At 53.2% G+C, this 25,236-nt stretch overlaps 9 protein-coding genes across 9 annotated transcripts; 6 read left to right on the forward strand and 3 right to left on the reverse strand.

Annotated features, from left to right (window-relative positions):
• Positions 1 to 1,236: 1,236 nt before the first annotated feature.
• Positions 1,237 to 4,133, forward strand: BDP55DRAFT_559224 (uncharacterized protein; the record flags this gene model as incomplete). The annotated part of the gene is made up of 4 exons (XM_060569879.1): positions 1,237 to 1,468; positions 1,518 to 2,992; positions 3,059 to 3,878; positions 3,928 to 4,133. 4 exons carry the CDS (start codon positions 1,237 to 1,239, stop codon positions 4,131 to 4,133), a joined length of 2,733 nt encoding a protein of 910 aa, XP_060426003.1.
• Positions 4,134 to 4,274: 141 nt separating this feature from the next.
• On the reverse strand, positions 4,275 to 6,807 carry BDP55DRAFT_275300 (heterokaryon incompatibility protein-domain-containing protein). The gene is made up of 2 exons (XM_060566452.1): positions 6,462 to 6,807; positions 4,275 to 6,377 (listed from the first exon to the last, which is right to left on the reverse strand). The coding sequence occupies exon 2, from the start codon at positions 6,349 to 6,351 to the stop codon at positions 4,417 to 4,419; it is 1,935 nt and encodes a 644-aa protein (XP_060426004.1). The 5' UTR covers positions 6,352 to 6,377; positions 6,462 to 6,807; the 3' UTR covers positions 4,275 to 4,416.
• Positions 6,755 to 7,801, forward strand: BDP55DRAFT_559265 (phosphoglycerate mutase; the record flags this gene model as incomplete). The annotated part of the gene is made up of 2 exons (XM_060569886.1): positions 6,755 to 7,108; positions 7,187 to 7,801. 2 exons carry the CDS (start codon positions 6,755 to 6,757, stop codon positions 7,799 to 7,801), a joined length of 969 nt encoding a protein of 322 aa, XP_060426005.1.
• A 2,117-nt stretch (positions 7,802 to 9,918) lies between these two features.
• BDP55DRAFT_275002 (allantoate permease) lies at positions 9,919 to 12,195 on the forward strand. The gene is made up of 5 exons (XM_060566451.1): positions 9,919 to 10,250; positions 10,347 to 10,400; positions 10,457 to 10,508; positions 10,596 to 10,856; positions 11,011 to 12,195. The coding sequence occupies exons 1-5, from the start codon at positions 10,068 to 10,070 to the stop codon at positions 11,973 to 11,975; spliced, it is 1,515 nt and encodes a 504-aa protein (XP_060426006.1). The 5' UTR covers positions 9,919 to 10,067; the 3' UTR covers positions 11,976 to 12,195.
• A 2,160-nt stretch (positions 12,196 to 14,355) lies between these two features.
• BDP55DRAFT_706420 (pectin lyase) lies at positions 14,356 to 15,906 on the forward strand (the record flags this gene model as incomplete). Its single annotated transcript, XM_060578055.1, has 4 exons — positions 14,356 to 14,699; positions 14,771 to 14,900; positions 14,967 to 15,283; positions 15,371 to 15,906. 4 exons carry the CDS (start codon positions 14,356 to 14,358, stop codon positions 15,717 to 15,719), a joined length of 1,140 nt encoding a protein of 379 aa, XP_060426007.1. The 3' UTR covers positions 15,720 to 15,906.
• Positions 15,907 to 17,174: 1,268 nt separating this feature from the next.
• Positions 17,175 to 17,522, forward strand: BDP55DRAFT_731698 (uncharacterized protein; the record flags this gene model as incomplete). Its single annotated transcript, XM_060579841.1, has 1 exon — positions 17,175 to 17,522. One exon carries the CDS (start codon positions 17,175 to 17,177, stop codon positions 17,520 to 17,522), a length of 348 nt encoding a protein of 115 aa, XP_060426008.1.
• A 718-nt stretch (positions 17,523 to 18,240) lies between these two features.
• On the reverse strand, positions 18,241 to 20,462 carry BDP55DRAFT_635221 (uncharacterized protein; the record flags this gene model as incomplete). Its single annotated transcript, XM_060572749.1, has 5 exons — positions 18,241 to 20,031; positions 20,057 to 20,116; positions 20,157 to 20,326; positions 20,371 to 20,374; positions 20,430 to 20,462. 5 exons carry the CDS (start codon positions 20,460 to 20,462, stop codon positions 18,241 to 18,243), a joined length of 2,058 nt encoding a protein of 685 aa, XP_060426009.1.
• A 148-nt stretch (positions 20,463 to 20,610) lies between these two features.
• Positions 20,611 to 22,299, reverse strand: BDP55DRAFT_696359 (succinate-semialdehyde dehydrogenase; the record flags this gene model as incomplete). Its single annotated transcript, XM_060577572.1, has 4 exons — positions 20,611 to 20,735; positions 20,802 to 22,043; positions 22,105 to 22,192; positions 22,279 to 22,299. The coding sequence occupies 4 exons, from the start codon at positions 22,297 to 22,299 to the stop codon at positions 20,611 to 20,613; spliced, it is 1,476 nt and encodes a 491-aa protein (XP_060426010.1).
• Positions 22,300 to 22,881: 582 nt separating this feature from the next.
• Positions 22,882 to 24,757, forward strand: BDP55DRAFT_674075 (aminotransferase class-III). Its single transcript, XM_060575638.1, has 4 exons — positions 22,882 to 23,127; positions 23,188 to 23,223; positions 23,319 to 24,013; positions 24,071 to 24,757. Exons 1-4 carry the CDS (start codon positions 22,988 to 22,990, stop codon positions 24,277 to 24,279), a joined length of 1,080 nt encoding a protein of 359 aa, XP_060426011.1. The 5' UTR covers positions 22,882 to 22,987; the 3' UTR covers positions 24,280 to 24,757.
• Positions 24,758 to 25,236: the final 479 nt, after the last annotated feature.

The raw sequence follows: 25,236 nt of genomic DNA on the forward strand, positions 1-25,236 counted from the left end.
GATTTCCTAGGAGACGGCATCTGAACGTCAGTCTTCTGATCATCAATGTCTTCCAAAGAGCTCGACTGGGATCACTGCAAGGCCCCCCGGAAGCGTGGACCCTTGAATCCCATTGAAAACGCCGCCAATTGGTGTGGGCTTCATTAATTGCTTACGGATACTTGTTGCTGATTGCTGCAAATCTATCCATCAGGTCGCATTATGTCATCATCATCTGTGCGGTCACTGTGGTGGGCACTCACCAGCCATCCGATGTGTGATGTCACTCTCTGAATCTTTTTGCAGGCGGGACTCTTTACCTTCCAACTGTCGAGTCTACCTCGATATATCCGTTTCCCGCCGGGAGGTGAACGTTCCCAGCACATTTTCGAGAGCGATGACCACCTCGAGATAAAGTTGGTGTGTTCGTATCTCCAACAGGCATCCCATCCTCGTGGCTACCCTTTCGACGTTGGGAACAAGGAAGACAGGGATCACATGTAAGACAATCAATAGTACACAATAACCATCAGCCACCTTGCTCCTCAACATCAGACGGCAGCTTGAGCTTCTGTCTTGATTCCGAACCCCCGCACTTTTGCAGTCCTCCAATCTAGGTAACTTAGCTATTCGATACCAATATCTCGATTCTCAAACGTACCTCAATCGTAGGAGAGAAGCGCACATTGCACTCCGGGTTGATGTTCAAGATTTGACAGCATCGCATTCCAGCAGACAGTCGCCATCGAGTGCCTACACATACTGACCTTGCCATGAAGTCGTCCTCAGCCCCATTCCCAACCTCCTTCGACCCCCCTTCGCAACTTTGTAAGCCACGGCCAAAGCTCTCAGCTCACTTGTCAGACGCTTCCCGAATCTAGCGCTCAAACTGAAACTCAAAAGACTCACATGGCGCCTTCTTGGTGTGATTTGGAAGCAGGGGCAGCCACACCTGAGGGCGTTGGGTCGTCCGCTCCCTGTCTTGTCTTGTCTTATCTTATCTTATCTTATCAGAAACCACCATTTTATCGCTGTCTTATCGCCGCTCCCGACGTCGCCTTCCTTTCAGTGCACAAGTTCCGACCTGAGACCAGCAGAAGTTGTCATCGTTGATTTAATCAACAAAACACTGGTAGGTAGCTGCCATAGCCGTGTAAATCAGCAACTGCCGACATCCATGCACGTACGCAGCCATCCCCGGTGGCTCATCCTGACGCGTCTCGTCGACATGGCGCCTTGATTCCCCCAACCGCCGTCATGTCCATCAAGCCCTTGCCAGAGGACGTCATCCGCCGCATCAGGTCCTCAGCCACAGTCACGTCTCTCAACGGCGTCGTATGCGCTCTCGTCAAGAACTCCCTCGATGCCGGAGCCACAAGAGTCAACGTTACTATCGACTACTCCCGTGGCAATTGCACGGTCGATGACGATGGGTTAGGCATTCTACCCCTGGAGTTTCGAGAGAATGGTGGTCTGGTCAAGCACCATCGTGAGCTACATATACCCATCTTAGCGTGCACTTGCTAAAACATCTTCAGATACATCAAGACTCTCACCCGAGATAGACTGCCACGGCATCAACGGAAACTTTCTAGCCTCTGTTGCCGCTCTGTCTCTGCTCTCCATCACCTCCCACCACCATCTCCACAACTCGCAAAGCTCTGTTACCATTCACAACTCAAAGGTCTTGGCACGCAATATCCCAGCCCTGCCGGAGCAACGCCTAGTGACCTTCAGCCATGGAACCCGCGTCACCGTTAGAGACTTGTTCGGCTCCATGGCCGTCAGAGTCAAGCAGAGAGCTGCAGCCTCAGAAAAAGTTGCAGTGGACAAGGAATGGGGCCGATTACTGCATGACCTGACTGCTCTGTTGCTAGCCTGGCCTTCGAGCGTTGCTCTCTACGTCCGAGACAGTGTCAACAACAACGAGACACGCTTCAGGCCCAATACAACACCCAAGTCGGACATGGTAACTCGGTCATCACGCACCCTGACACAATCAGGTCTTGTGGACGGCTTGGACCAAATAGTCTGGACTTCCATCGGCGCATCCGTTGGGAAGTTGACCATTGCAGGATGCATAGCGCTGAAGCCCGTGGCCACACGTCGAGCTCAATTCATCAGCTTCGGTATCCATCCCGTGTCTAATGAACACGGAACCAACGTCCTGTACAATGAGATCAATCGTGTCTTTGTCAATTCCGGTTTTGCTATAGAGGAGGACGCGGACGCCTCAAGCGATTCGCCCGACGTCCTTCTTCCAGGTTCAAGGGGACCTTCAGCAAAGATTGCCAAGCCGAGACGAGGCTTGAATCGGTGGCCAATGTTCTACTTTCAAGTCAGCTCTTCTTCCCGTGCACGTCCTCTCGTAGCTTCATCTTTCGAAGAGCTACTTGAGGAGCGGAACCACACCCTGGCGAACATGATTGACCTGCTCAAACTTGTCTGTTACGAGTTCTTAAAGAAGCATCATTTCCGACCCCACAAAGTCACTACTTCTCTTCAGGGCTCTTCTCGTAACAAGCATCATGGAGATGATTCTCGTAGTACAGAAGGGAGGCGCAAAGGTAGCCGGTCGCGGACAGTCTCGTCGACGACCAGTCGATCGAATTCAGCTACCCCGCTGTCGAGGCCAGAGTCCCCTTTTGATCTCTGGCAACGAGTGAAGATAGGACGGCCATCTGGAGGCACCTCGAAATCGGGAGCATCAACTCCCCTGTCCTCAGAGGCCGCTCTAGGAGCCACCATCAGACACACTGCGGAACAAGAGTTGGGTGAGGACATTTCGAAAGCTCAGCCTAGCTTGCGGTACCTCGATGAGTCCGGGAATCTTCTGCGAAAGCCCTTTGATGATTTGACGCCGAAATCTTCGTCAAAGCAAGACGCACCTGGCAAACATCCCGGTGCTACAAATGAGCCTGCTGGACAATCTCAGCTTTGCACGCAGTCATCGGTTGAGGTAGAGGAAAATCAATTCAATCCATCTTCGGCAAGGCCTGATGACAATGGGGAAGTAAGAGGCCATCTCAACTTGCTGCCTTCTTCTTCTCAATTTTTCAAGCCGAGTGGTGACCGGAAGCCTCAACCGCCGAGCGACAGGCTCAGGGGGATTCTTTCAAAATGGGAGAACCCCGTCTTCCAGCCTGTCGACCCCCCAGTACCTAAATTAAATGGTACATTGGCAGAAAAAAAGCAGAACCTGATTCATTCCCTCGATCTTGACACCACTGGATGTTCACACGGAGACCACACGTCGAATATCAAGCTGTCTGGTCGAGTCTCCAAAGCTGCATTGATGGAAGCAGAAATCGTCTCCCAGGTTGACAGCAAATTTATTCTGGTAAAGCTGAGACGAGATCTGATCTCTGGCGGAAACCTGCCAGTTATTCAAACGAATTCCGTACTAGTCTTGATCGATCAACACGCTGCGGACGAGAGATGTCGACTCGAGTCACTGATGCGAGACTATTTTTACACTGCTAATCGCCAGAAAGAGGTACTTGCACAGACGGAGGCTCTTGAAAAGCCCTTGCAGTTCGAATTCTCGTCCAAGGAGTGCAGACTGCTACGCAAATACGTCCACCATCTACGCCGATGGGGTGTATTCTACAACATTGATGAACCTGAGCCGACAGACTGGCGGCACAGAAGCAGGCAGCTCCCCAAGGTGGACGTGTTCAGCCTACCACCCAGCATCCTCGAGCGATGCAGATCCGAGCCGAAATTGCTCGCAGACCTTCTTCGGCACGAAATATGGAAAGCAGAGGAAGACGGCAGTCCAAGTTCCAGGCCATTCAGTTTCGCTGCTGGGAGTAGCAGTCAAGAGGTCGACTGGGTATCGAACTTTCACGGATGTCCTCAAGGGATCCTCGACTTGCTCAATTCGAGATCCTGCCGCAGTAAGTTTCGAATTTAATACGTTACAAATTAGGATGCTAACTCGAGTAGGTGCCATCATGTTTAATGATGTCTTGTCCAGGGACGAATGCGAGGCTCTTGTTCGGAGGCTCAGTCGGTGCTCGTTCCCATTTCAGTGCGCACATGGAAGACCTTCCATGGTGCCGTTGGTGGATACGAGAAGTTTGGTGATGAAAGAAGAGACGCCGCTGGGAAGCTTTGGGAGCTGCCTTAGAGACTCTGGCTTGTTGAAGTGAAAGTGCTCTTGCGAAATGTGGCGTCATGGAGAATAGTCATCTGAGAGCTGAGATACCCCGAAGCGAGTGTTTACTAAAAGAAGAAGGAATATAAGATGAAAATATCCATCATTGACCGTCATCAATGGGTCTAAAGCCGAGTTCCCCATCCAAGGTATGTCTCTTTGGGATTCCCATTCAGTCGGAGTGGATTGTGTGCTCAATGCTTCACACTATTGGTATTTCCGGTGAGTTCGAGCTCTTGTTCGTATTCTTCATCGGAGTGTAAAGCTAATTCTGGCATTTATTCGACAGACAGAGTTTCCCACTCATGTGTCTTGACATTGCTCGATTTGACTGCTTCTCCCTGCATCACACCATGGACATATGCACCCCCTACCAGCCGGTGATGGCTTGGTCCTTTCTTCCGGAATATCAATGGTACACGTGAGCCAGGAACGATCCAGATTGAGTCATTCATCTGAAGACACTCTGAACCAAGCCCGATGAAGCCTCCAGACGTCTCAAAGAGCCTCAGATGCAACCCATGGGAGAATGCGGTATTGTAGTCTTCCATCCCAGGAGCTGGCGGCATAGATTGGCTCAAACGACGAAAGTAGGCAATCATGGCCGCCACTTGAGCATCCTCTCCGCCTTTCAGACCTTTAGATATCGCATCAAGCCTCTCTGTAATCCAGTGCACAAACGCCCCCTTGTATCTCTCATCTATTGGACACTGCGGCGGGTCACCTCCGGTGTTGGTCACTAGAGAGCGCCAGACTGCATTCAACACTCCCTCGTCCACGCGAGGGTCCTCTCCCATCAGGATCTTCATCAACGTCGGGAACGGTGCGCCAAAATAGATCTCGTGCTTCGTCTCAGCAGCAACCCGAACCACGTCAATCTTCAACGCCCGCATCTCCAACACCCTGCAAGACTCACGAATCACCAGCGTCCGCGGCAGCCCCCCAGAGGCATCAAACCGGCGGTACCCGGTAACCCGCAACCCCAACGCCTTATCGCACCGCCAATCCGGCACCCAAGACGGCAGCGCGGCATCTCGGAACTTGTCCCCCTCGACGCAGTACAGCAGGAACAAGTCGTCCGTGTCCTCCAGGATCTGCACGGCGGCGGCGACGTAGACGGACTCCACGGTGACCTCGTCGCCGTACAGGGGCCGCAGCCGCCGCCTGTCGCGCACCGGGCTGCCGCCGTCCAGCCCCACGAGACCAAAGAGCGCGTAGACTTTGTCCCGCGGGTCCGTGGCGCGGAAGTGTCGCGTGCGTACCAGCGCGTGCGCGAGGGCGGAGGCGTAGTTGTTGTTGCCCTCGAGGCGGTTGCGGGAGGCTTTGTTCGCCTTGAGGATCGTGGGGACGTTGTGGTGGCAGGCGCCTGGGGTGGTGTCTCGCAGGAGGCTGGTGGAGGAGAAGTGGGAGGACCAGGACGTGGTGGAGAGGAAGTGGGAGACGGATTCGAGGTGCGTCCACGAGGTTGTTTGGCGGCCGCAGAGGACGGTGGCGGAGCGCGCGAGGACGACTTCTTGGATGATCCACGATCTGCAAAAGTAGTTGCGCCGGAAGAGGGTTCGGACGGCGTCCCAGGATGTGGGGTCGTGGAGGATGTCGTCGTTGTCGTCGTCGTCGTCGTCGCCGCCTCCGCGGTCCCGTGAGAGCGGGCTTTGGGATATGCTTTGCGGAGTTAGTCTGGCCAGGTGTCGTGCGTCTATCGTCGTGAGGTGGTGTATTAGGCGTAGCGCCTTGACCGTGTGGTCGTCTTCCTCGCCCAGCCAGATTAGCACGCAAGAGGCAGAGCTGTAGATGCTCGCCATGAGCTGGACCTGCCTCGAGCGCTCCGCATCGTCGGTCTGGTTGATGGAGATGGCATCGATCCAGAACCTTTTGCTCGCGAGCTCTGGGTTGTCTCGTATCCGCAGGAGCGCGGTCCAAAGGTTGTGCGTGATGAGGATGGCGTGGCCGTTGCAGGTGATGCTGGTGGCGGGCCTGTCGTCGGCTTCTTGGACGGTGGCCGGGCCCCAGGTGTATGAGAGGGCGTGGTAGGGTGTCGAGTCGTCGAGGCTGGATACGTGGAGAGAGCAGCTAAGGCTGTCAGGGTTGTCGCCGTTGCCTTTGGCTTGGATTGTGATGAGGCGGATGTCGTTGGCGGCCAAGGGTAAAGCGGGGTAGATTGACGACGGGATTTGTGTGTGGATTTCGCTCACTAATTCAATAGTGATTGACATCTTTCTTTTTTAATTCCTCTTGAAATCTGTGTGAATTATTCAGAGGTTTTGACCTTTTTTTTTTTGGTGCTCATCACGACGAAGTCATTGTCCAGGCATTCGAAACTCACATCGCCAAGGCAGATCTCGAGGCGGACACGGTGAATTGAGGGGCTTGCTTGTACTAATAACGCCGTCAGAGTTTAGACCAGATCTGGACCGGTAACTTGCTCAGCCTCGAAAGCCTTGTTCAGACTCCACGGGTATTGATTTTTTATTCAAGCTAGTCCCCTCGGAAACCCCCAGCCCAAGGTCTTTTCCATCCTTTGCATTTGAACCCTTGGGTTGCATATATACCGTTACGTTTCCCTTTCAGCTCATGCTCCCCCAGAGCCTCTTCCCCGCACTCCTCGCCGCAACCAAAATGGCCGCCCCAACGTCCGACCTCTGCCGATATAGATTCACAATCCTGCCCGAGTACTTTGTGGACTACTACAAGATCGCCGATGCCAGTCCAAACGGGAAAGCAACCACGCAGCCAAGTCTTGGACTCCTCGACAAGACCTTCGGCGACGCGGCTACTGATGGTGACGGCGACGTAGCAATGGCCGAGGGTGGTAGTGGTGGTGCCAGGCCCTGGGAGCGATTCGCCTCTCATGTGAGGAGGCTTAACGCTGAGAGCCCCGACGGTGTGGACTACAAGGTCTTGTACCTGACGAGGCATGGCCTCGGATACCACAACGTCCAAGCAGCAAAGGTTGGGACGGCTGAGTGGGATGTGAGTTTATTTTATTTTTTGGGAGTCCGCTCTCCTCAACCTTGATGAGGCCGAAGAAAGTTGACGAGAGGCATGCAGAGATACTGGTCCCACCTCGACGGAGACGGCGTCGTGACATGGCTCGACGCAGAGCTCGTCGACACAGGCATCCAGCAAGCAAAAGACCTAAGCACCTTCTGGGCGCGCGCAACCTCCACCTCCACCACCGCCGAGGGAGAAGGCGAAGGCGACGGCGTCCCCTTCCCGGAATCCTTCTACACCAGCCCCCTCCGCCGGTGCCTCGAAACGAGCAACCTCGCCTTTGGGCCCCTCGTCGAAGCCAAAGGGGGCCGGGAATTCCGACCCCTCATCAAGGAAGGGCTGAGAGAGCGCATGACGGACCACACGTGCGACAAGCGGAGTCCGCGGCGCTGGATCGAGGGCGCGTATCCGCGGTATCGTTTCGAGCCTGGGTTCACGGAGGAGGATCGGCTTTGGAGGGCTGATCGGTTTGAGACGACGGAGGAGCATGTCGCGAGGAAGCAGGCGGTGCTGGAGGAGATTTTCGCGACGGATCCGGCCATGTTTGTGTCGTTGACTGTGCATTCGTATGCTATTTCGGCGATATTGAGGGTGGGTGGGCAGGAAGAGTTTAGGGTGAGGGAGGGGTCTTCTATTGCTTTGTTGGTTCGTGGGGATAGAGTAGGTGAGTAGTCAATTGAACGAATATCTCTGTACTTTTACGTACTTTAACGCTGTTTCTACCACTGCTTCTGCCCCTGTTGTGTCATCGTGAGGCGATTCGACTTTCTGGCAACAGTGCTGGTGACTAGGCCAAGTCGTCGTCGTGGTTGTAGAGAAACGCTGATATCGGCTTGAATTATCTCAAATACCAAAAGCGGTGTGCTGTAGTACGGGTCTGGTAAATTGAAATAATCTTGAGACGAATGGTAGTTGAGATGTGTTTAAGGATGAGACGCAAACACAAGGAATCGTGAATCATCTATACCTACCTGATGTGCTTCACCTTATTATTTCACAATACATCTCACCTTTCCACTTTGGAAGGTTCGAGACTTGATTCTTTCCTCGCCGTCTGACTACAAACGCACTTGACAATTGTCTTTCACCTCTCTCTTCGCTTTATGCCCTTTCGCCCTCGTACCTTGTTTACATTACACCGTCCTTGGTCTGTGGCTTTTCTTGTGGTGTTTGAGCCACGGCATCTACATCGCAACAAAGCTCAGCACTTTGCCTTTGCGCATAGTCTCTCTCTCACTCTCTCCCATTACTACCATCGCTATCTTTTCTTCAAGTCTCCTTTTTGAGTATAGTTCAAAAAATATCCTCAAGACATCTTAATGAAATAGTGATAAGGACAGTAGAGATGAAGATAGTGGTAATGACATGACATAGGGGGTTACTTATGTGCCTACCGGTGGATCATTTCGTCACCCTCTCGCTTCCTCTCTACCAAGTCCTGGCCATCTCACCCTCGCTCCTTCCAACAGTCTCTTCTAAGACACAACGGCGGTACCCTGCCACCACAAAGCCCCTATGATACTCGAATCGAACAAAACTTTCATCACCTACCAGGCAACTACGCCTCCGTCTTCGCACATGCGCTGTTGCGCTCGTGACGCTTCTGGATCATATATTTGTAAGATGTCGAAGACTGTGATGCTGCATTCCCCTATAAACTGTACATAAGGCTCCTTGAGACGTCTGAAAGCCTCATTAGAATAGGGTCAGAGCGTTCTCCAAGAGAGTTACTCAATGGAATGTCACTGGTTGAAGTGTGCTATTAATCTTCTAGGAAAAGGAAGCCAAGTGTTCACCGGCTAATAAAAGCTGCGTACTACGAAGAGATATAGGAAGAAGAGTGTAGATGTAACTTCCACCAGCTGAGCAAATCGATGTTGCTCGGTCTATGCGCTCTTTGGTCCCGTCTGATTGTTATAAATGTCCCATGATGGCGGGTCGGAATTCCTGGCCCTTGGATTCGACGAGGGGCCTGAAGGCGAGGTTGCTCAGTTCGAGGCACCAGCGTAGAGGGCTAGTGCAGAAGGTTTCCGGTCATGGGACGGCATCGCCTTCGCCTTCTCCCTCGGCGGCGGTGGAGGTGGAGGTTGCGGCAAAGCCTTTGGCCGCGGGAGAAGTAAGAAAACGTTCCAGTCGCTAGGCGGCTTGGTACCGTGGCCATGTGGCATTGGCGGCCGGCTGCGACATGAACTCGACCCGGCTATTTGGTAGCGTTAGCAAGTGCGGATATTCGTGTACGATATCCGTGGTTTGTTCAACGGTTTGTATATCGCAATGCCGGCCGTATTGATAGAGACTTGGAGAGATGTTCCTACCTTAGTCCGTGAGTAAGTGCACCGGGCCGGGTCACACAGACCAACCGGCCTCGGGACCGGACCCACTCTTCAGTGGTTGTCGATATCCGGAATGATACTGCCAATAACTGCCCAGGCAGTCTAACGCACCGTCGGTCATCTATCATTTGCAGCCGGAATGACAGAACCCCGCCAGATTGCTTTTACCCAACTGTTAACTCGTTTATCACGCTGCACGGGTATCTTCAGTGTGGAAACGCGGGGGACGGTGATAGTGGCTGGGGGTGGAACGTGCGAAGATACGGTCACCGTCGCAATGGAGAGATAACAAGTTGCTTCGGTCATCCTGGTTTCGGTCTATTAAACTCTCTATAGTTGAACTACCGATAACAATGCGGGGTTTAGCCACGCCCAACTCAATCTGTCCCGTATCTAAGGAAGACGGCTGTCTTCCGACTCAGCGCACGCATTACGCGTGATACGCTGGTTGATCGTTAGCACCAATGCTAAGTAGATAAGACTTAATAAGAGCACTAGTACCCCTTCGACCAAAGTGAAGCCCTTGGTGATGTGGTCTCTGTGATCGACGTATTGCTTGAACTGCGAACAAGTCCAGGTCAACCGAAAAACCAGTCCCGTTCATCATGGCCGACATCAAGAAAGACAAGCCTCAGCCAGAGGTTTCCGATGCTGCGGACACGGCCGAGGCGTACACTGAGAAGGTTACGCTATCCGAGCACGACTTGGAATTGGAACAAGCACTGGCAAACTATGTTCCAGACTCTCCGGAAGAGAAGGCCCTCGTGCGGAAGCTCGACTTATACATGGTTAGTCTTTTTCTTCTCCCCCCCTGGCTCGTCTGCTGGGTTGAACAGTAGTCGAAAGCCGAGTCAGCAATGGCGCGATGCTAACACCAATGGCAGGGGCCGACGTTATGGTTCATGTACATTTTAGCGTATATCGACAGGCAGAATATCGTGAGTCTATCGCGGCAGATTACGCGCAGGGTTGTCTGAACTGACTTGTCACAAAGGGCAATGCCAAAGTTGCTGGTATGGAAGCAGACCTCAAACTCACAGACGATCGTAAGCGCCCCCCCCCCCCCCCCCCCCCCTGTACTAGTTCAGACCAAAGAACTCAGAGAACTCGGTATTGACATGATGATGGTACAGAATATGCCATGTTGCTTTCCATCTTCTTCATTGGCTATCTCGTCTGCGAAGTCCCTTCGAATATGTTGCTTACTCGATCTCGCCCGTCATACTACCTGCCCGGTATCATGATTGTCTGGGGCACCGTGTGTTCTGTGATGTCGGTTGTCAAGAACTATGAAGGAATGCTGGCTCTTCGGTTCTTTCTCGGCTGTATCGAGGCTGGATTCTTCCCTGGTGTCTTGTACGTGATGACTTGCTGGTACAAAAAGGCAGAAATCGGTAAGTACCTAATTACCTACTATCACGGCGTCACCCGCAAGTTCCGTACTTTAATCTACTTTTCATCTTTGAAAGTAGCTCAAGTACGGATAGATGCCAAGCCCCACAACTGGTCTACGTCAGCTCGTACTAAAGTTGAAATTGCGTTTTACAGGCAAGAGGTTCTCAATCTTTTACACCGCTTCTGTGTGCTCCGGCGCAGTGAGCGGCCTCCTCGCTGGCGCAATCACCGGCAATATGGAAGGCGTCCGAGGCATGCGAGGGTGGCGATGGCTCTATCTGATTGAGGGCGTCTGCACAGTCGGGTTCGCCATGATTTTCAAGTTTGTGCTGCTCGACTTCCCCGAGACGACGAAGCGCTTCTCATTGGAGGAACGGCAGCTCGCCGTGGTCCGCATGATCCACGATCGGCAAACGACGGCGGCGCGACACGGCCAGCGCCTCACCCACTGGCAATCTCTCAAGGCCGCGCTGGCCGACCCGCGGACGTACGTCTTTGTGGTGCTCTTCACGATGGACCTGGGCTCTTGCACCATCTCCTACTTCATCCCCACCATTGTCAAGCAGATGGGCTACACGTCGGTGATGGCGCAGTACATGACCATCCCTATTTGGATGGTCGGCGCCGTCTTCCTGCTCGTGCTCTCGTACACGGCCGACAAGACGAGGGACCGCAGGTGGCACATCACGGGGTGCATGTGTCTCAGCTTCGTCTGCACGCTCGTCTGCGTGACCGTGTCGAACCCCAAAGTCGTGTATGCCATGCTGTGCTTCTACATTGCCGGCCTGTACACGGCGCTCCCGCTCATGCTTAATTGGACTTCCGAGGTCATTTCGCTCCCTGCGGAAAAGCGCGCGGTGGTGGTGGCCCTAGTCAACTCTGTCGGAAATCTCTCGGCGGTCTACGGCAGTAGGCTCTGGCCCTCGTCGGACGGGCCCCGGTTCGTAAAGGGGTTCGCGGTCACGGGTGCCTTCACCGGCTTCGGAACCATTCTGGCGGCGCTGATTCCTGTCATCTTCTCTTATCTGCCCAAAGAGGGTAACACCAAGGCTGAGAAGGAGATCTTGGCGCGCGAGAGAGAGTTTGTTGAGAACACCAGAGCCCCCGGTGAAGTCTAAAGTCGTATGAGCTGTGAAATGGCAATATGGGCAAAGGGAAAACGACGCCCGGGTCGGGACGGTGGGGGGAGGAAGGGATGGGAGCGGATCGAATTCAATTTGCCTCCATCAGCATTGGTAAGGCAAGGAGGGGAGGGGTCGTACCGAGGAATTAATATAAATATATGAACTGCAACTTTGAATGGTACCTTGACAATTCACAAAGCCGTATTTTATGGAACAGCGTTCCCTCCCAGGAAAGAGAGTTGCCGATCACTGTAAACACAGGTTTAGGCTGACCACGATGATTGGAGGCATTGGAGGTTCTGGTTCGCTTCTATCCGCCGTTCTGACGGTCTGACCGCTGCTGCCGTGCGTCCCGGCAAACAGAGCCGAGATCCAATTTTGATGGTCAAAGGGATGTAAGGGAACAGGTCGGGAATACTGGGTGTTGGTGGTACTGTTCCCAGAGTTCCCACAAGAGTTTCCATCTCACCGGAATAGTCGATCCTTTGAAGAAGTGACGGGAACCACAATTCATCCTCGTCATCCTTGTGGCTTGATATCGGATATCTTTCGAGATGTGGCTCCCTGTGGCTCCTCGATATGGGGCTTTCTCGAGTTCCTCGTGGGCTGGGCTTGAGGCTCAATCTATTTCTTGGCATGCATATCCTGGTCTCTGGGACCTACACTAGACACCTTTGTGCCAATTCTGCCCGGGATTGGATCCCACCCCTGAATGGGCACGGATTGCGAAAAGAAAATGTCAGCGAGAGGCATTAGCCGCCTATTTCTCATATCAGCCCGTCCAAACTAATCCTGTTCGAGGCATCCGGCTGCCCACGTTCACCCTGACTCGAAACACTAAGGAGAGACAACCCGCACCAAGCAGAAATGGCGTGTGTGTTTTTCTGCTTCCGATTGACTTTCTCTCCCTCCGCAGACCAGGTCCTTGAAAAAAGGTTTCTCTTTACAGTACGGGAGAACTGACTGCCGTCACAATACACGTGTAACCGAAAAGTAAAAATCTACCCAAGTCCACGAAGGAGCTTGGGCCAAATAAATGGAGCCTGATGCGCCTACCGCGGTTTATGCTTAACAGATCTTATCCCTTCTCAGGACGACATATTATGTGACATTGTCACACGTAGAGTCGGAGACAGGCCGAGGCTAGAAGCTTGTTAGCTTATTTTCTCACAACCCCTGGTTTGTTCTGATTTACTGGGTCTCTCTGGAGTCTGACTGAGTATAGATGCCCACGCGCGTATTACTCTTCCATGTATGTGCCGCGGTGTGGCGTTTGCGGCTTGCCCAGTTTCGCTGATGCCAACAAATGTCAGAAAGTACGCCATCAACCGGGAAATTTCCAACCGTTTCATCGGAACGAGTTATGGAGAGCCTAGAGCGTGGTGCTCTGCATGTTGGAGCTCCTTTTCTCGGATCCCATGTGTCCTTAGTGGCGGAAATTTCTCTGAACCCATGTTTGGCACCTTGCAGACGGAGCGTCTCTCCTCTCAAAAACGAATGGTACCCTAGGAACGCGAACTGCCGCTCGTGGACATGAGTACTGACTGGTTTAGACACCCCGTGACATCTCACTGCAGCAGGTCCTTTCCGAGCTCCATCGCTGGGAGTCTTTAGTCTGCCTCCGGGCCCTGGGGCAGCCACACTTCCCAAGTCCCGCCCCTCTCCCCCCCTTACGCGGCCCTACCAGCGGAGATCTCTGTTCGTCTTTTCATTGATGGAAGTGACGCCACAGACGAGTGCGAGGCCGTGCGAGACCCGCGAACTAAGCCGAACGTCTTCGTCGACGGGCTCGATTCGGATTGTGCCGCCGAAGCTATCACCGCAACCCCGGGTCAGACGGGGGTGACGTGGTAGATGAAGGGGTTACAGAGCGCAGCAAATCCCCACGAATCAGTGGAGACTACCCACCACTCTATCCCTCGAACAAGTCGGCTCCGGCACCTAACGCCATGATTCTTCGGAAAGTAGTGTGGGTGGATTAAGCAATGTTCCTCGGCCGACTGCGCAATTGGGGGTGTGCTTTTCTTTGGAAGGCCTAGAAGGATGAGGAGCCGTGAGATGAGGCCTTCGTCTGGCCCTGCTGGCGGGGGGTTCTCTTGGAAAGGCTTGGTGGTTAGGGGGCTACTCTATCCGTACTACCTGGGAAAGGAGAAGGAAGACATGGAGGAAGGGGGTTCGTTGAAGGAGCGGCGTCGAACAGCGGCACAGTTTCCAACAAACATATATGATCGACCTTGAGCCGCGCTCTTTGACTTGGAAGCTCCTTCTTACTCCAGCGGCTTTCGTCCTCTTGTCTCTCTTTCACATCCGACCAAAACCTATTCGTTCTTTTGTATCTACGTTTTTATTCTTCTTATTCGAAAGCCTTCTAACTATGAGATCTGCTCTTCTCTCCGCGGCACTGGCTGCCTTCGCCCCCTTGGCTCTCGCAGCCGACGCCGTCTCTGGCGCCGCTGAGGGCTTCGCCAAGGGAACTACTGGTGGTGGTAGCGCCACTGCCGTCTACCCTTCCACCACCTCCGAGCTTGTCTCCTACCTTACCGACTCCTCCGCCCGCGTCATCGTCTTGACCAAGACCTTTGACTTCCGCAACACTGAGGGCACCACCACCGCCACCGGCTGCGCTCCTTGGGGTACCGGCTCTGCTTGCCAGACTGCCATCAACAAGGACAACTGGTGCACCAACTACCAGCCCAACGCCCCCAAGGTCTCCACGACGTACGTAGAGAACCACTTACATCCTGCGGATACATTGTGACTTTCATGATACTTATATCTTCTCTTCACAGCTACGACAACGCTGGCTTGAACCCCATCAAGGTCGGCTCCAACAAGTCCCTCATCGGACAGGGCAGCAAGGGTGTTATCATTGGCAAGGGTCTCCGCATCACCGGCGGCGCCAAGAACATCATCATCCAGGTATGAAGACTCGTTCCACTCCATCAGTCACTATCATAGCGGCTAGCGACTAACTACCGGTGCTAGAACATCCACATTACCAACCTGAACCCCAAGTACGTCTGGGGTGGTGATGCCATCACTCTCGACGGCTCCGACCTCGTCTGGATCGACCACGTCAAGACCTCCCTGATCGGTCGCCAGCACATCGTTCTCGGCAACGGCGCCTCCAACCGTGTCACCATCTCCAACAACGAGATTGACGGCTCTTCCTCCTGGTCCGCTACCTGCGACGGTCACCACTACTGGGGACTCTACTTCACCGGCAGCAACGACATGGTCACCTTCAAGAAGAACTACATCCACCACACCTCTGGCAGAGCCCCCAAGGTTGCCGGTAACACGTACGTATTAATTCCTGCCAGTCTTGGCGCATGCCTCGAGAGCATGGTGTGCTATCGAAGTTTCCAACTAACGAAACTCCATCACAGTCTCCTCCACGCCGTCAACAACTACTGGTACGACAACTCCGGCCACGCGTTCGAGGCCGATTCTGGTGCCAAGATTGTCGCCGAGGGCAACATCTTCCAGAACGTCGTCGCCGCCTACCAGACCGGTCTCGCCGGCCAGATCTTCGCCTCCCCCGACTCCACCACCAACGCAAAGTGCTCCACCAACCTCGGCCACGCCTGCCAGCTCAACGCCTACGGCTCCAGCGGCACCCTCGTCGGCTCCGACACCTCCATCCTGGCCAACTTTGCCGGCAAGAACGTCGCTACTGCCGGCACCGCCAACGACGCCAAGGCTGTTACCACCAGCGCTGGCTTCGGCAAGCTCTAAGCGCTTTCGCTTGGATCGCTTGCTCCTTATCTCTCCTGTTGGAGTTTCTCAGTGGTTGTAATTGGGGGAAGTGTTGAGTCGGGTACACGCAAAGAGACCAACGACAGATTCATGTACATATCTTACTACTTTACCGTCGAGGACGTAAATATCATGCTTGATGCATCAAATATTGCACATATTCACGCAAAACATACAGCTCCTGAATTCCATATATGTGAAGATTAGTGTGTCAATTTGATCAAGCACGGGGCTTCGCGATTCAAGGTACCTGTGATCTCCATGACATGACTGGAACCTCGTGCATTCCAGAATATTTTGGATAATTTACTAAGTACCCTGATGCCTTTCTTCATGCAAAGATTCAATCTCGGCTCAATAACGGGCATTCATAGCTCGTGGGCATCACAGGCTACCACATTCATGGTTAAAAATTGACCTATTCTAGGTAAGGTAAGGCAAAAATATGCAGAGTCATCTGAAGTACATTTCATATGTTCTTCATGCCTTTTTCTCTTCTTCGGGCCCCCTTTGGTTTTACTACATACTACACACAGTCGGCGTAATGAAGGCAGAACTGCTTCATACAGCAGTAAGTAAGTCCAAGAGCAGGAAAGAAAAATGCAAAAACAACAGCAGCCGACTGGACCAGAGGCCACCAGGCCCGATATCTGTTGTTAGAGTGGGGAGGCACTAACTATTTGATAAGGCCTACCGGTTGAGTCCCAATGTGTGACGTGTCTGCCGGTGATTCAACACCCTTTTACATACGTAGTACTCATGGAATATGTAAGCGACTAATGAATAGCACATGCCTTGGGCAACCTAGTTCTGGACATTTGTGAATTTATAAAGATGTCCTTAAGCCAGTCTGCTTCCTTCGATCCATCTTGTTTAGAAGGCCCTAGGAGGCAAATAGGCATTGAGTGATCTATCATCCTAGGCGCTTGACATCATGTATCTTCCTTCATGGCACATGTTTTCCGTCGTCAGTCGTCATTCTGAGCAGATGCTGTGGATCTCGGCTACGGCGGGCGGAGTGGCACCCGGAGGGCCGGAGGCCGCCCCGTTCCACTAACACATACGGAACCTAAGCCCGAGAAATGCCCCACCCGGACCCGAAGCCCTAGAACTCTAGCTGGCTTCCGCATCTCCCGTATTCAAAGACGTACACCGACAAAAACGTGTCATGAGACCACCGGCGAAAGAAACTTAATATCCTGGATCACCAAATTTTCCGGCATCCTCCTTGGAAAAGTTTTCTCCTTATTATCAAATCAGTCCAGACTACCCACCCACCAAGCATTTCCACAAAGACCTTTCACTGCGGCAAATATCAAGACGTCCAGCGAACCAAATTGATACTCTTTCTACAACGATTCTACACAGTGAGTCCCCTTTATACACGAGTGTCAAATTAAAAAATCCCTAACATTGGCAGATAAGACGCCCGATATGGACATCGGCCTCATCTTACTTGCCATCTCGGCCGTACTCTTCGAGGTGATCGTCATCGTCTCATGGTGGTGCACCATGACGCCCCGCACCTCCGCCGACGGCCCCGAAAACGATGCTCGGCGCGAGGAACAAGAACGCAGGGAGGGAGAAGCGCTAACGATTTGGGTCTTCGAGAAGCAGAAGAGGAGGCACGAGTTGGACAACAAGCACGAGGAGCAGCGCAAGCAAGACGCCGAAATGATTCGCGAGCTCGCTCGGAAGACCGCTTCGTTGGGGCAGGCGGAGGAGCGCGATGCTGACAAAGCCCCGCTGCTTCCGCAGGATCAGAAGAATGAGATGTTATGAACGGGTCTAGGCACTATAGGAATACTTGGCTCATGTACTCCAGTATAAGGTAGCGGAAAGGGATGATTTTATAGCGGCAATGAGCAGACAAATCACTCTTCTTTCAACCACCACCTTACTGCGACCCTTCGTGTCGTCTTCAGGGAAAAGGCTCAGAGTGAATAACGCTAGATTAGAAGAATAATAGCCACAGGGATAAGAATAGTGGTAGAAAACATGGGTAGTTGCGCAGGGGGCATGCGGGTTACTGGATAGGTTGCCGCTCAATACATTCTCAGTTTCCATTGATGTTACCACCGCTGCTTTGAGCACCAGTACAGCATTTATCAGTACCGTGAAGAGAACGCCTCAATATTTACTATCAGGACGTGTCTTCCTATTCAAGTAAATCAAAGCACCAAGTCAGGTGGGCTTGATCAAAGAGATTCCTCGTTGAGCTACCTAATGACACCTACAAGCCTACTGCCAAAAGAGGCCCAACTCCAACTATCCTTCAGAATTATCCCGGGTTCCTTCACGTCTCAATATGCACATCGCTCATCCCATGCCCCAATAAATTGTTATCACTATGTGAATGTGTTTCCCCCCCCAGGCTGCATACCCGGCCTCCGAACTCTCAGTGCGTCACACTCAGGGTCTCCTGGCCGGAACTCGGCACCAATGCGTTACCTCGGTTCTGTGATGATGGCAAGCTCCTCAACACTCGCGTTTTGTATGCTCAAGAATGCTCAGGTTCAGAGTCTTGGCCTGAACCAGGTTGCTCCGACATCTGAGGGTCCTTTGGCAAGCCAGGACCCTTCGAAATACTGCGGTCCATGTACTCCGGATTGTCCAATTGTCCGGAGATGTAAATGAGCCAGCTGTCGAAAAGTTGAGGAGTCCAATGGTGGGGAAACCAGCCGTGGAAGTATTGCATCTTTGGGAAAGAGACTTCGCCCCAGGGGTGAGGCGACTTTTTCCAACGTTGGTAAACCCTGAGAGGTCCCTTCCTCTCATCGTCGATCAGGGCATCGACATAGTCAATCACCACAACGCGAGGCGTTGTGAGAAGCTCGTCTCCAAGTTTACCTGTGAGGAGAATGTTTTCGGGGTCGAGACGCATATTGACTCCGTGATGAAGCATGTTCATGTAGCCTTTCAGAAGCGTCACGAAGACTTCCAAACGAAGCTTCCTATCGAAGCACCACTTGGTACCATCGGCCATCTTAGGCAACATCCCGTTGCGAGGAACAAGAAGGTATTCTTTAGCAGTCCGGAAGCAAAGCTCCTCGATGCTGGTCCCTTCAATGTACTCCATGATGATGGCTCTGGCGAATCGCTGCTTGTCTTCAACATCCGAATTCGTGGTCGTAAGCTCGATGGCCCAGGATCCGTAGTATTGAGGTGCAAGGTGTTCATATCCAGTTTTCTTGTGAGTCCAGAGATGCTTGTAAGCACCGGCCTCACAAGTGTGCTCCTGATCGGCTCTAGAGGTAACCTTCCAAGGCCCTTGATTCATTCCGCACGTGAAGGGGTAGAACATCGCATCGTACACCTTGAGAATCGCAAGCTGACCCACGGTCAAGCGTTCCCCGTCGATAGTTAGAATGAATGGGGCCTTGCCGGCAACGTCTGGTTGCTTCTCACTCCGATCCCCTCGAGATGAAGTTGAACTACCCGCATTCTTCTGATCGAAAATGTCTCCAACATACTGCTTCGCCCGTCTGCGTTTATCTGTAAAATACTGTCTGAAAGTATCCTTCTGCTGCTTGTACGTTCGGTCCTCGTGTTTGGCTCCGCCATCGTATTTGGCTTCGTCAACCTTACACAAAATGACCTGTGCGCCGGCAACAGGGCCGCCGGATATGTTTTTCGTGATGGTGAGGTGGACTGTAGCCTTGTCTTGGGTGGGATCAGGATTGCTGATATGTCGATCGTGATAGACTAAGCCGGTGCGAGAGAGGCGCCTTTCGTCTTCGGACAGAACTTTGTCATCGCTATAGATGCCTGCAGGATTGGGATACTCAGAGCGGCCGTAAGGTCGGCGCGGAACTTGATAGGTATACACCAACTTGCTCCCCTTCTCGTATTGTTCGAAGTCTTCGGACAAGCTGGAATTGTCGATGAAAGGCCCATTTCGTGATTGAGTTGCGGGCTCCGTGTCGGTGGGAAGTTGTTCCCTTGATTGCGGTTCTGGTTCCGGATCCGAATGCAGTTGAGGTTGCTCGTCTGAGAGCTGAGTCTTCCTCTTCGGGGTCTGCTCGTCCGTTGACGGCAGCTGCTTGCCTTTGGATGGACCATCCTCAGACCCAGATGGCGGGGTATGCTCGCGCGACGGCCAAGGAGGATGTGCTTCGGACGAGTATTTCACTGGATTGGTCAAGCGAATGGGAATGGGTTGGGTTGAGGCGTTCTGAGATCCAGATTGGGGCTGGCTGTGTTGAGATTCCGTTGATTGCGCCAAGATTGTCGGTGGTGTTTCGATGACTCCGATGGTTTCTGAACCGGAATCATCGTCGGACTCCCAGACCTAAATGACACGAAGACCAAGGTACCCTGGTGGCTTGATTCGGCGGATACCAAAAGAGGAGGGTGAGCACCTTTTGATACCTCACCTGATGGAAATTCAGTGTAAACCTACACTGCGAAACCTACGAAACCTAAAGTGAGTGGGTTAGAATAGGGATACTCCTCACCTTCATGTATCCTATGCCCAGAGTCAAAATGTAGCGTGTCCTTTACTTCTCGTCTTGCTGACGATGATTTCAACCATGACAGCCTCTTGGCTTTCAAGCGTGATGGCTCTGAACTAAGTCCGATTCCCTCTCAGATACTGACACTAGCAACATCAAAAACAAGCTACACTTACTTGACTGTACAAGAAGATAGGCAGGTGGTGAGAAACTAATTTGCCTCTCGATACCTTACTCCTAGTTCTATCACTCCTACTCTCTCCGCCATCTGGACTGTCTTCGTCACTCAAGGGAACTTGCTCTCTATATATGACAGGGACACATTTACGTGAACCGGCATCCTATTCTATCATCTACTTAGTAGGGTATAGTCTATTCTAAAGTAAAGAAACAAAAACATGACAGGAAAAGCGGCATTACTCAATACCAGTCATAACCATCTTTGTCACCAAAAACTCGTCAATACCATACTTGCTTCCTTCGCGACCAAATCCGCTCTGCTTCACGCCGCCAAAGGGTGCAGCGGGATCACTGATGGCTCCTACAAGTAGCTCGTTAGCACAAGTCTCCCATGCCCATGAAAGACTCGCCCAAAAGGACGACTTACCAATATTTACGCCAACCATGCCAACCTCGAGCGCCTCCGCCACACGCCAGCACCGCGACACGTCCTTGCTGAAGAAGTACCCCGCAAGACCAACGTCCGCATCGTTAGCAAGCTCGACGGCCTGCTCCTCGGTATCAAACGAAAACAATGCCGCCACGGGCCCAAATGTCTCCTCGGAACAAATCTTCATGCCGGGCTTCATGTCCGCCAGCACAGTGAGGTCAAAGTAGTTGGACCCCAGCTCGGTCAGGGGCTTGCCGCCAAGAAGCACGCGCGCGCCCTTGGAGACTGCGTCCTTGACGTGCTCGTCGACCTTGGCGACGGCGCGGTTATGGATGAGCGGGCCGTGCGTCGTCGTCTCCCCGAATCCGTCGCCGACGGTAAAGGTCTTGATGGCGTCGACGACCATTTGCGAGAACTGGGCATACACGCTGCTGTGGACCAGAATCCGGTTGGCGCATACGCACGTCTGGCCAGAGATTCTGAACTTGGACGCGATGAGGCCCTTGAGCGCCGCATTCAGATCAGCATCTTCAAAGACGATGAAGGGGGCGTTACCACCGAGCTCGAATGACAACTTCTTGAGCGTCGAGGAGCATTGGTTCATCAGCAGTTTTCCGACGCCCGTTGAACCGGTAAAGGACACCTTCTTGATAACCGGGTGCGTCGTGAGCACTTTCCCTACGGAGACGGTGTTATCCAGGGCCGTGATGATGTTCACCACGCCCGCGGGGATCCCCGCGCGATGAGCGAGCTCGGCGAGGGCCAGCGCCGTCAGGGGTGCCTCGGCAGGGGCCTTGACGACAACGGTACACCCGGCCGCCAGCGCGGGGCCGACCTTGCGCGTGATCATGGCCGCGGGGAAGTTCCACGGCGCAATGAGGCCGCAGACGCCGACCGGCTCCTTGAGCGTCACGAGGCGGCAGCTCGGGTTACTCGCCTGGATGGTGTCGCCGTAGATCCGGGGCGCTTCCTCGGAGAACCATTCGAAAAAGGAGGCCGCGTAGCCGACCTCCGTCTTTGCGTCGGCCAGGGGCTTGCCGTTCTCCAGGGTGATGATCTTGGCGAGGTCGTCGGCGTTGTCCATCATGAGGTCGAACCATTTCCGGAGGAGGCGCGCTCTGGCGCGTGCCGGGGTCTTGCGGAAGGACTTGAAGGCATCGTGGGCGGCGAGGATGGATGCTTCGGTGTCGGCCTCGTCGAATTCGGGACACTTTGCTACCTCGGTGAGGGTTGAGGGGTCTGATGAGAAGTGTTAGCTTTGGCTGCCCATTCCGAGTACATGCGTTAGAAGTGTACTCACTCTCGACTGAAAAGACCTTTTCAGATTTGGCGCCAACCCATTGTCCGTTGACGTAGCATGATGTCTTCAGCAGAGAAGCATCTTTCAACTGTTGCAAACGAATAAGTACTATGTAAGCAACCGCATGACGTTCATCGACGGGCTCATGTCCTTTGACGGGAATACCCCACTTACTTGGTGTGCGACTGATGCCATTGTGAGTAAAAGTAATGCACCTCGATTTTGGTTCCTGCAGAAAAGTGGTCTGATGTCTACAACTCTACCGCGGTAAGCCGGACAGCCTCATGCGGTCGACTGTTTATATGAACTCTCTCACGATGGCGTCAAAGTTGGCGGCAATGCGATATCGTTGTGTCTGTCTGATACCGGTGTGGGAACGATAATTGTGGTTTTGAGTGGGACCGGCCCGGGCCCGGAGTGGGGCATTCGGAGGGGGGTTTTGACACATCTTGTGATTTGAACCCGCTGAAAATGGCAAGAAATCGGACCAATTCTGTACACTAAAACTTTCGCCCCGAAAACGCCTCAATGCACAATGCGTTTGAAATGAGCCGCAATCGGGATTTTGAGGATGGGCCATGCTAGATTCAATGGAGATTTGGCGGGGATTTCTCTTACGTCTAGGCCTGGGCCCGGATGGGGCGCCGGTTCGGGACCGGCCGGCTCGTGCCCGGCTCTCATAGATCGAGGGGCGAACGGAAGCTCTCGAACATGACCAAGGATGATAAATACTCGATCTCCCAACACTTAACGATTAGTTTCTTTATCAAACAAGCTTCACGAGTCTCTAGGAAAAACGGCAAACACTACATCGCATCTTCTCCAAGACTCGTTTACAAGATCACCACAGCTCAGTTGCTCAGATAAAGACCAGACCTTCAAGATGCCTGCCGTCATTGAGCACTCAGTCACCACGGAGGTCCCTGGACCTATCTCCAAGGCCAGCGCCAAGAAGCTCGACACCTTCTTCGACGCCCGCGCCATCCACTTCGTCGTCGACTACGACAAGAGCTCCGGAAACTAGTACGCAGCAACCGCACGGCTGTTTCGTTTGAGAGCCAAACTGACAACAATACTCTGCAGCATCGTCGACGTTGACGGCAACAAGTACCTCGATGTGTAAGTCTGATATCCCCCGCAGCCGCAGCCGCCGATCACCTCGCCCGGCACACCCATCGACCCGCATCTCGCTAATCTCCCCCTTCTCAAAACAGCTACTCCCAGATCGCCTCCATCCCGGTAGGCTACAACAACCCCACCCTCATCGCGGCCGCCAAGTCCCCCGAGATGATCTCCGCCCTCGTCAACAGACCCGCCATCGGCAACTTCCCCTCGGGCGCCTGGCACGACCTCCTCCAAGACGGCCTCATGAAGGCCGCCCCCGAGGGCCTCAACCACATCTTCACCGCCCAGTCCGGCTCCGAGGCCAATGAGCTGGCCTACAAGGCCGCTTTCATGCTCTACCGCCGCCGCGAGCGCGGCGAGGCCGAGTGGTCCCACGAGGAGATCCACTCGTGCTTGCACAACACCACGCCCGGTTCCCCCGAGCTGGCCATCATGAGCTTCAAGAACTCGTTCCACGGCCGCGGCTTCGGCAGTCTGTCCACCACGCGCAGCAAGGCCGTGCACAAGCTCGATATCCCGTCCTTCAACTGGCCTCAGGCTTCTTTCCCCGCGCTCAAGTACCCCCTGGACAAGTACGCGGCCGAGAACGAGGCCGAGGAGAAGCGCTGCCTGAAGGAGGTGGAGGAGCTGATTCAGAGCTGGCACTGCCCTGTTGCTGCTGTTATCGTTGAGCCTATCCAGTCCGAGGGCGGTGACAACCACGCTTCCCCCGCCTTCTTCCAGGGTCTGCGCGACATTACGCAGAAGCATGCTGTTGTCATGATTGTTGATGAGGTCCAGACTGGTGAGTAACTCTCGTTGACACGAAAGCTGTATGCAGTCGTACTCATGTGATTGGTAGGCTTTGGTGCCACTGGCAAGTTCTGGGGCCACGCTCACTGGAACCTGACCTCCCCTCCCGATATCGTCACCTTCTCCAAGAAGGCCCAGACTGCCGGCTACTACTTTGGCGACCGCATGCTGGTCCCCGACAAGGCCTACCGCCAGTTCAACACGTATGTTCCTCCAAATGTCCTCATGTCTCTTCAATCGTCGCTAACGAACCTGTAGCTGGATGGGTGATGCCGCCCGCGTCATCGTCTGCAAGGCAGTCATTGACGAGATCCGCGAGAAGAAGCTCGTGGAGCAAACCGTAAGTGAACTATTCCAGAAGCATGATGACTTACAACTCACACGTGTCACAGGCTCGTGTTGGTGAAGTCCTCTACGCCGAGATGGAGAAGCTCGCCCAAAAGTACCCTGACCACGTCATGAATCTTCGCGGCAAGGGCCAGGGAACCTACGTCGCCTTCGATACCCAGAGCGCGGCGGCCGTCACGGGCTCGATGAAGCGCCTCGGCGTCAATATTGGTGCTTGCGGCAAGGAGACCATCCGTCTCCGCCCCATGCTCATCTTCGAAGAGGCACATGGTGAGTCTTCTGAAGAAAGCCTACCATATCTTATATGACCAAAAGTCTAACATGCATCTCCACAGTTCCCATTTTGATCTCTGCATTTGAGAAGACCTTTTCTTCATTGTAAACAACAATTATCACGAAAGCATGGCATGGACGGGAAAACAAAAAATTGGCGGATTAGCATAGCATGGATTTACAGCTCCGACGGTAGACCCAAGGTGGGGATCACAGTATAGGAAGCTTCTCTTATTGATACCATAATGACAGAGCCGTTGATGGCCTTGAAAACTTAAATCACTCTCTACGCTCCTCACAATGAATTGTGTTGAAATGTGCAAACCTGAAAGATGGATGGCCGGCGCATGTTCTCCTGCTTAAAATTAGGCGTCACTTCATAGCTATCATCAATAGTTCCGACCTTCGTCCTGGTACGGATTGCTGACTCATGTAATTCTAGAAACGTCCTATAAGATCAAGCATCTAACAGCTACTTTACCATTGATCGTTGAGTCTCAATCCTCCTCAACGAGCAAACCACACATTTCAGTGTACCCATTCAGAATACCGATTCCCACGACCTTTGTCCAAAAGATGGGCTGTCGGGTAAAC

The sequence above is a fragment of the Colletotrichum godetiae genome (genome assembly GCF_030913485.1).
Source record: "Colletotrichum godetiae strain CBS 193.32 chromosome Unknown BDP55scaffold_41, whole genome shotgun sequence".
In the NCBI taxonomy this organism is placed as follows: domain Eukaryota; kingdom Fungi; phylum Ascomycota; class Sordariomycetes; order Glomerellales; family Glomerellaceae; genus Colletotrichum; species Colletotrichum godetiae.

Coding starts and splice junctions, on each gene's coding strand:
- BDP55DRAFT_275002 (XM_060566451.1), top strand. CDS start 10,068: ATGGCCGACATCAAGAAAGACAAGCCTCAGCCAGAGGTTTCCGATGCT. Junction 10,251..10,346: donor GGAAGCTCGACTTATACATG/GTTAGTCTTTTT, acceptor CACCAATGGCAG/GGGCCGACGTTATGGTTCAT. Junction 10,857..11,010: donor GTACAAAAAGGCAGAAATCG/GTAAGTACCTAA, acceptor TGCGTTTTACAG/GCAAGAGGTTCTCAATCTTT.
- BDP55DRAFT_674075 (XM_060575638.1), top strand. CDS start 22,988: ATGCCTGCCGTCATTGAGCACTCAGTCACCACGGAGGTCCCTGGACCT. Junction 23,224..23,318: donor GGCAACAAGTACCTCGATGT/GTAAGTCTGATA, acceptor TTCTCAAAACAG/CTACTCCCAGATCGCCTCCA. Junction 24,014..24,070: donor TGTTGATGAGGTCCAGACTG/GTGAGTAACTCT, acceptor TGTGATTGGTAG/GCTTTGGTGCCACTGGCAAG.
- BDP55DRAFT_275300 (XM_060566452.1), bottom strand. CDS start 6,351: ATGTCAATCACTATTGAATTAGTGAGCGAAATCCACACACAAATCCCG.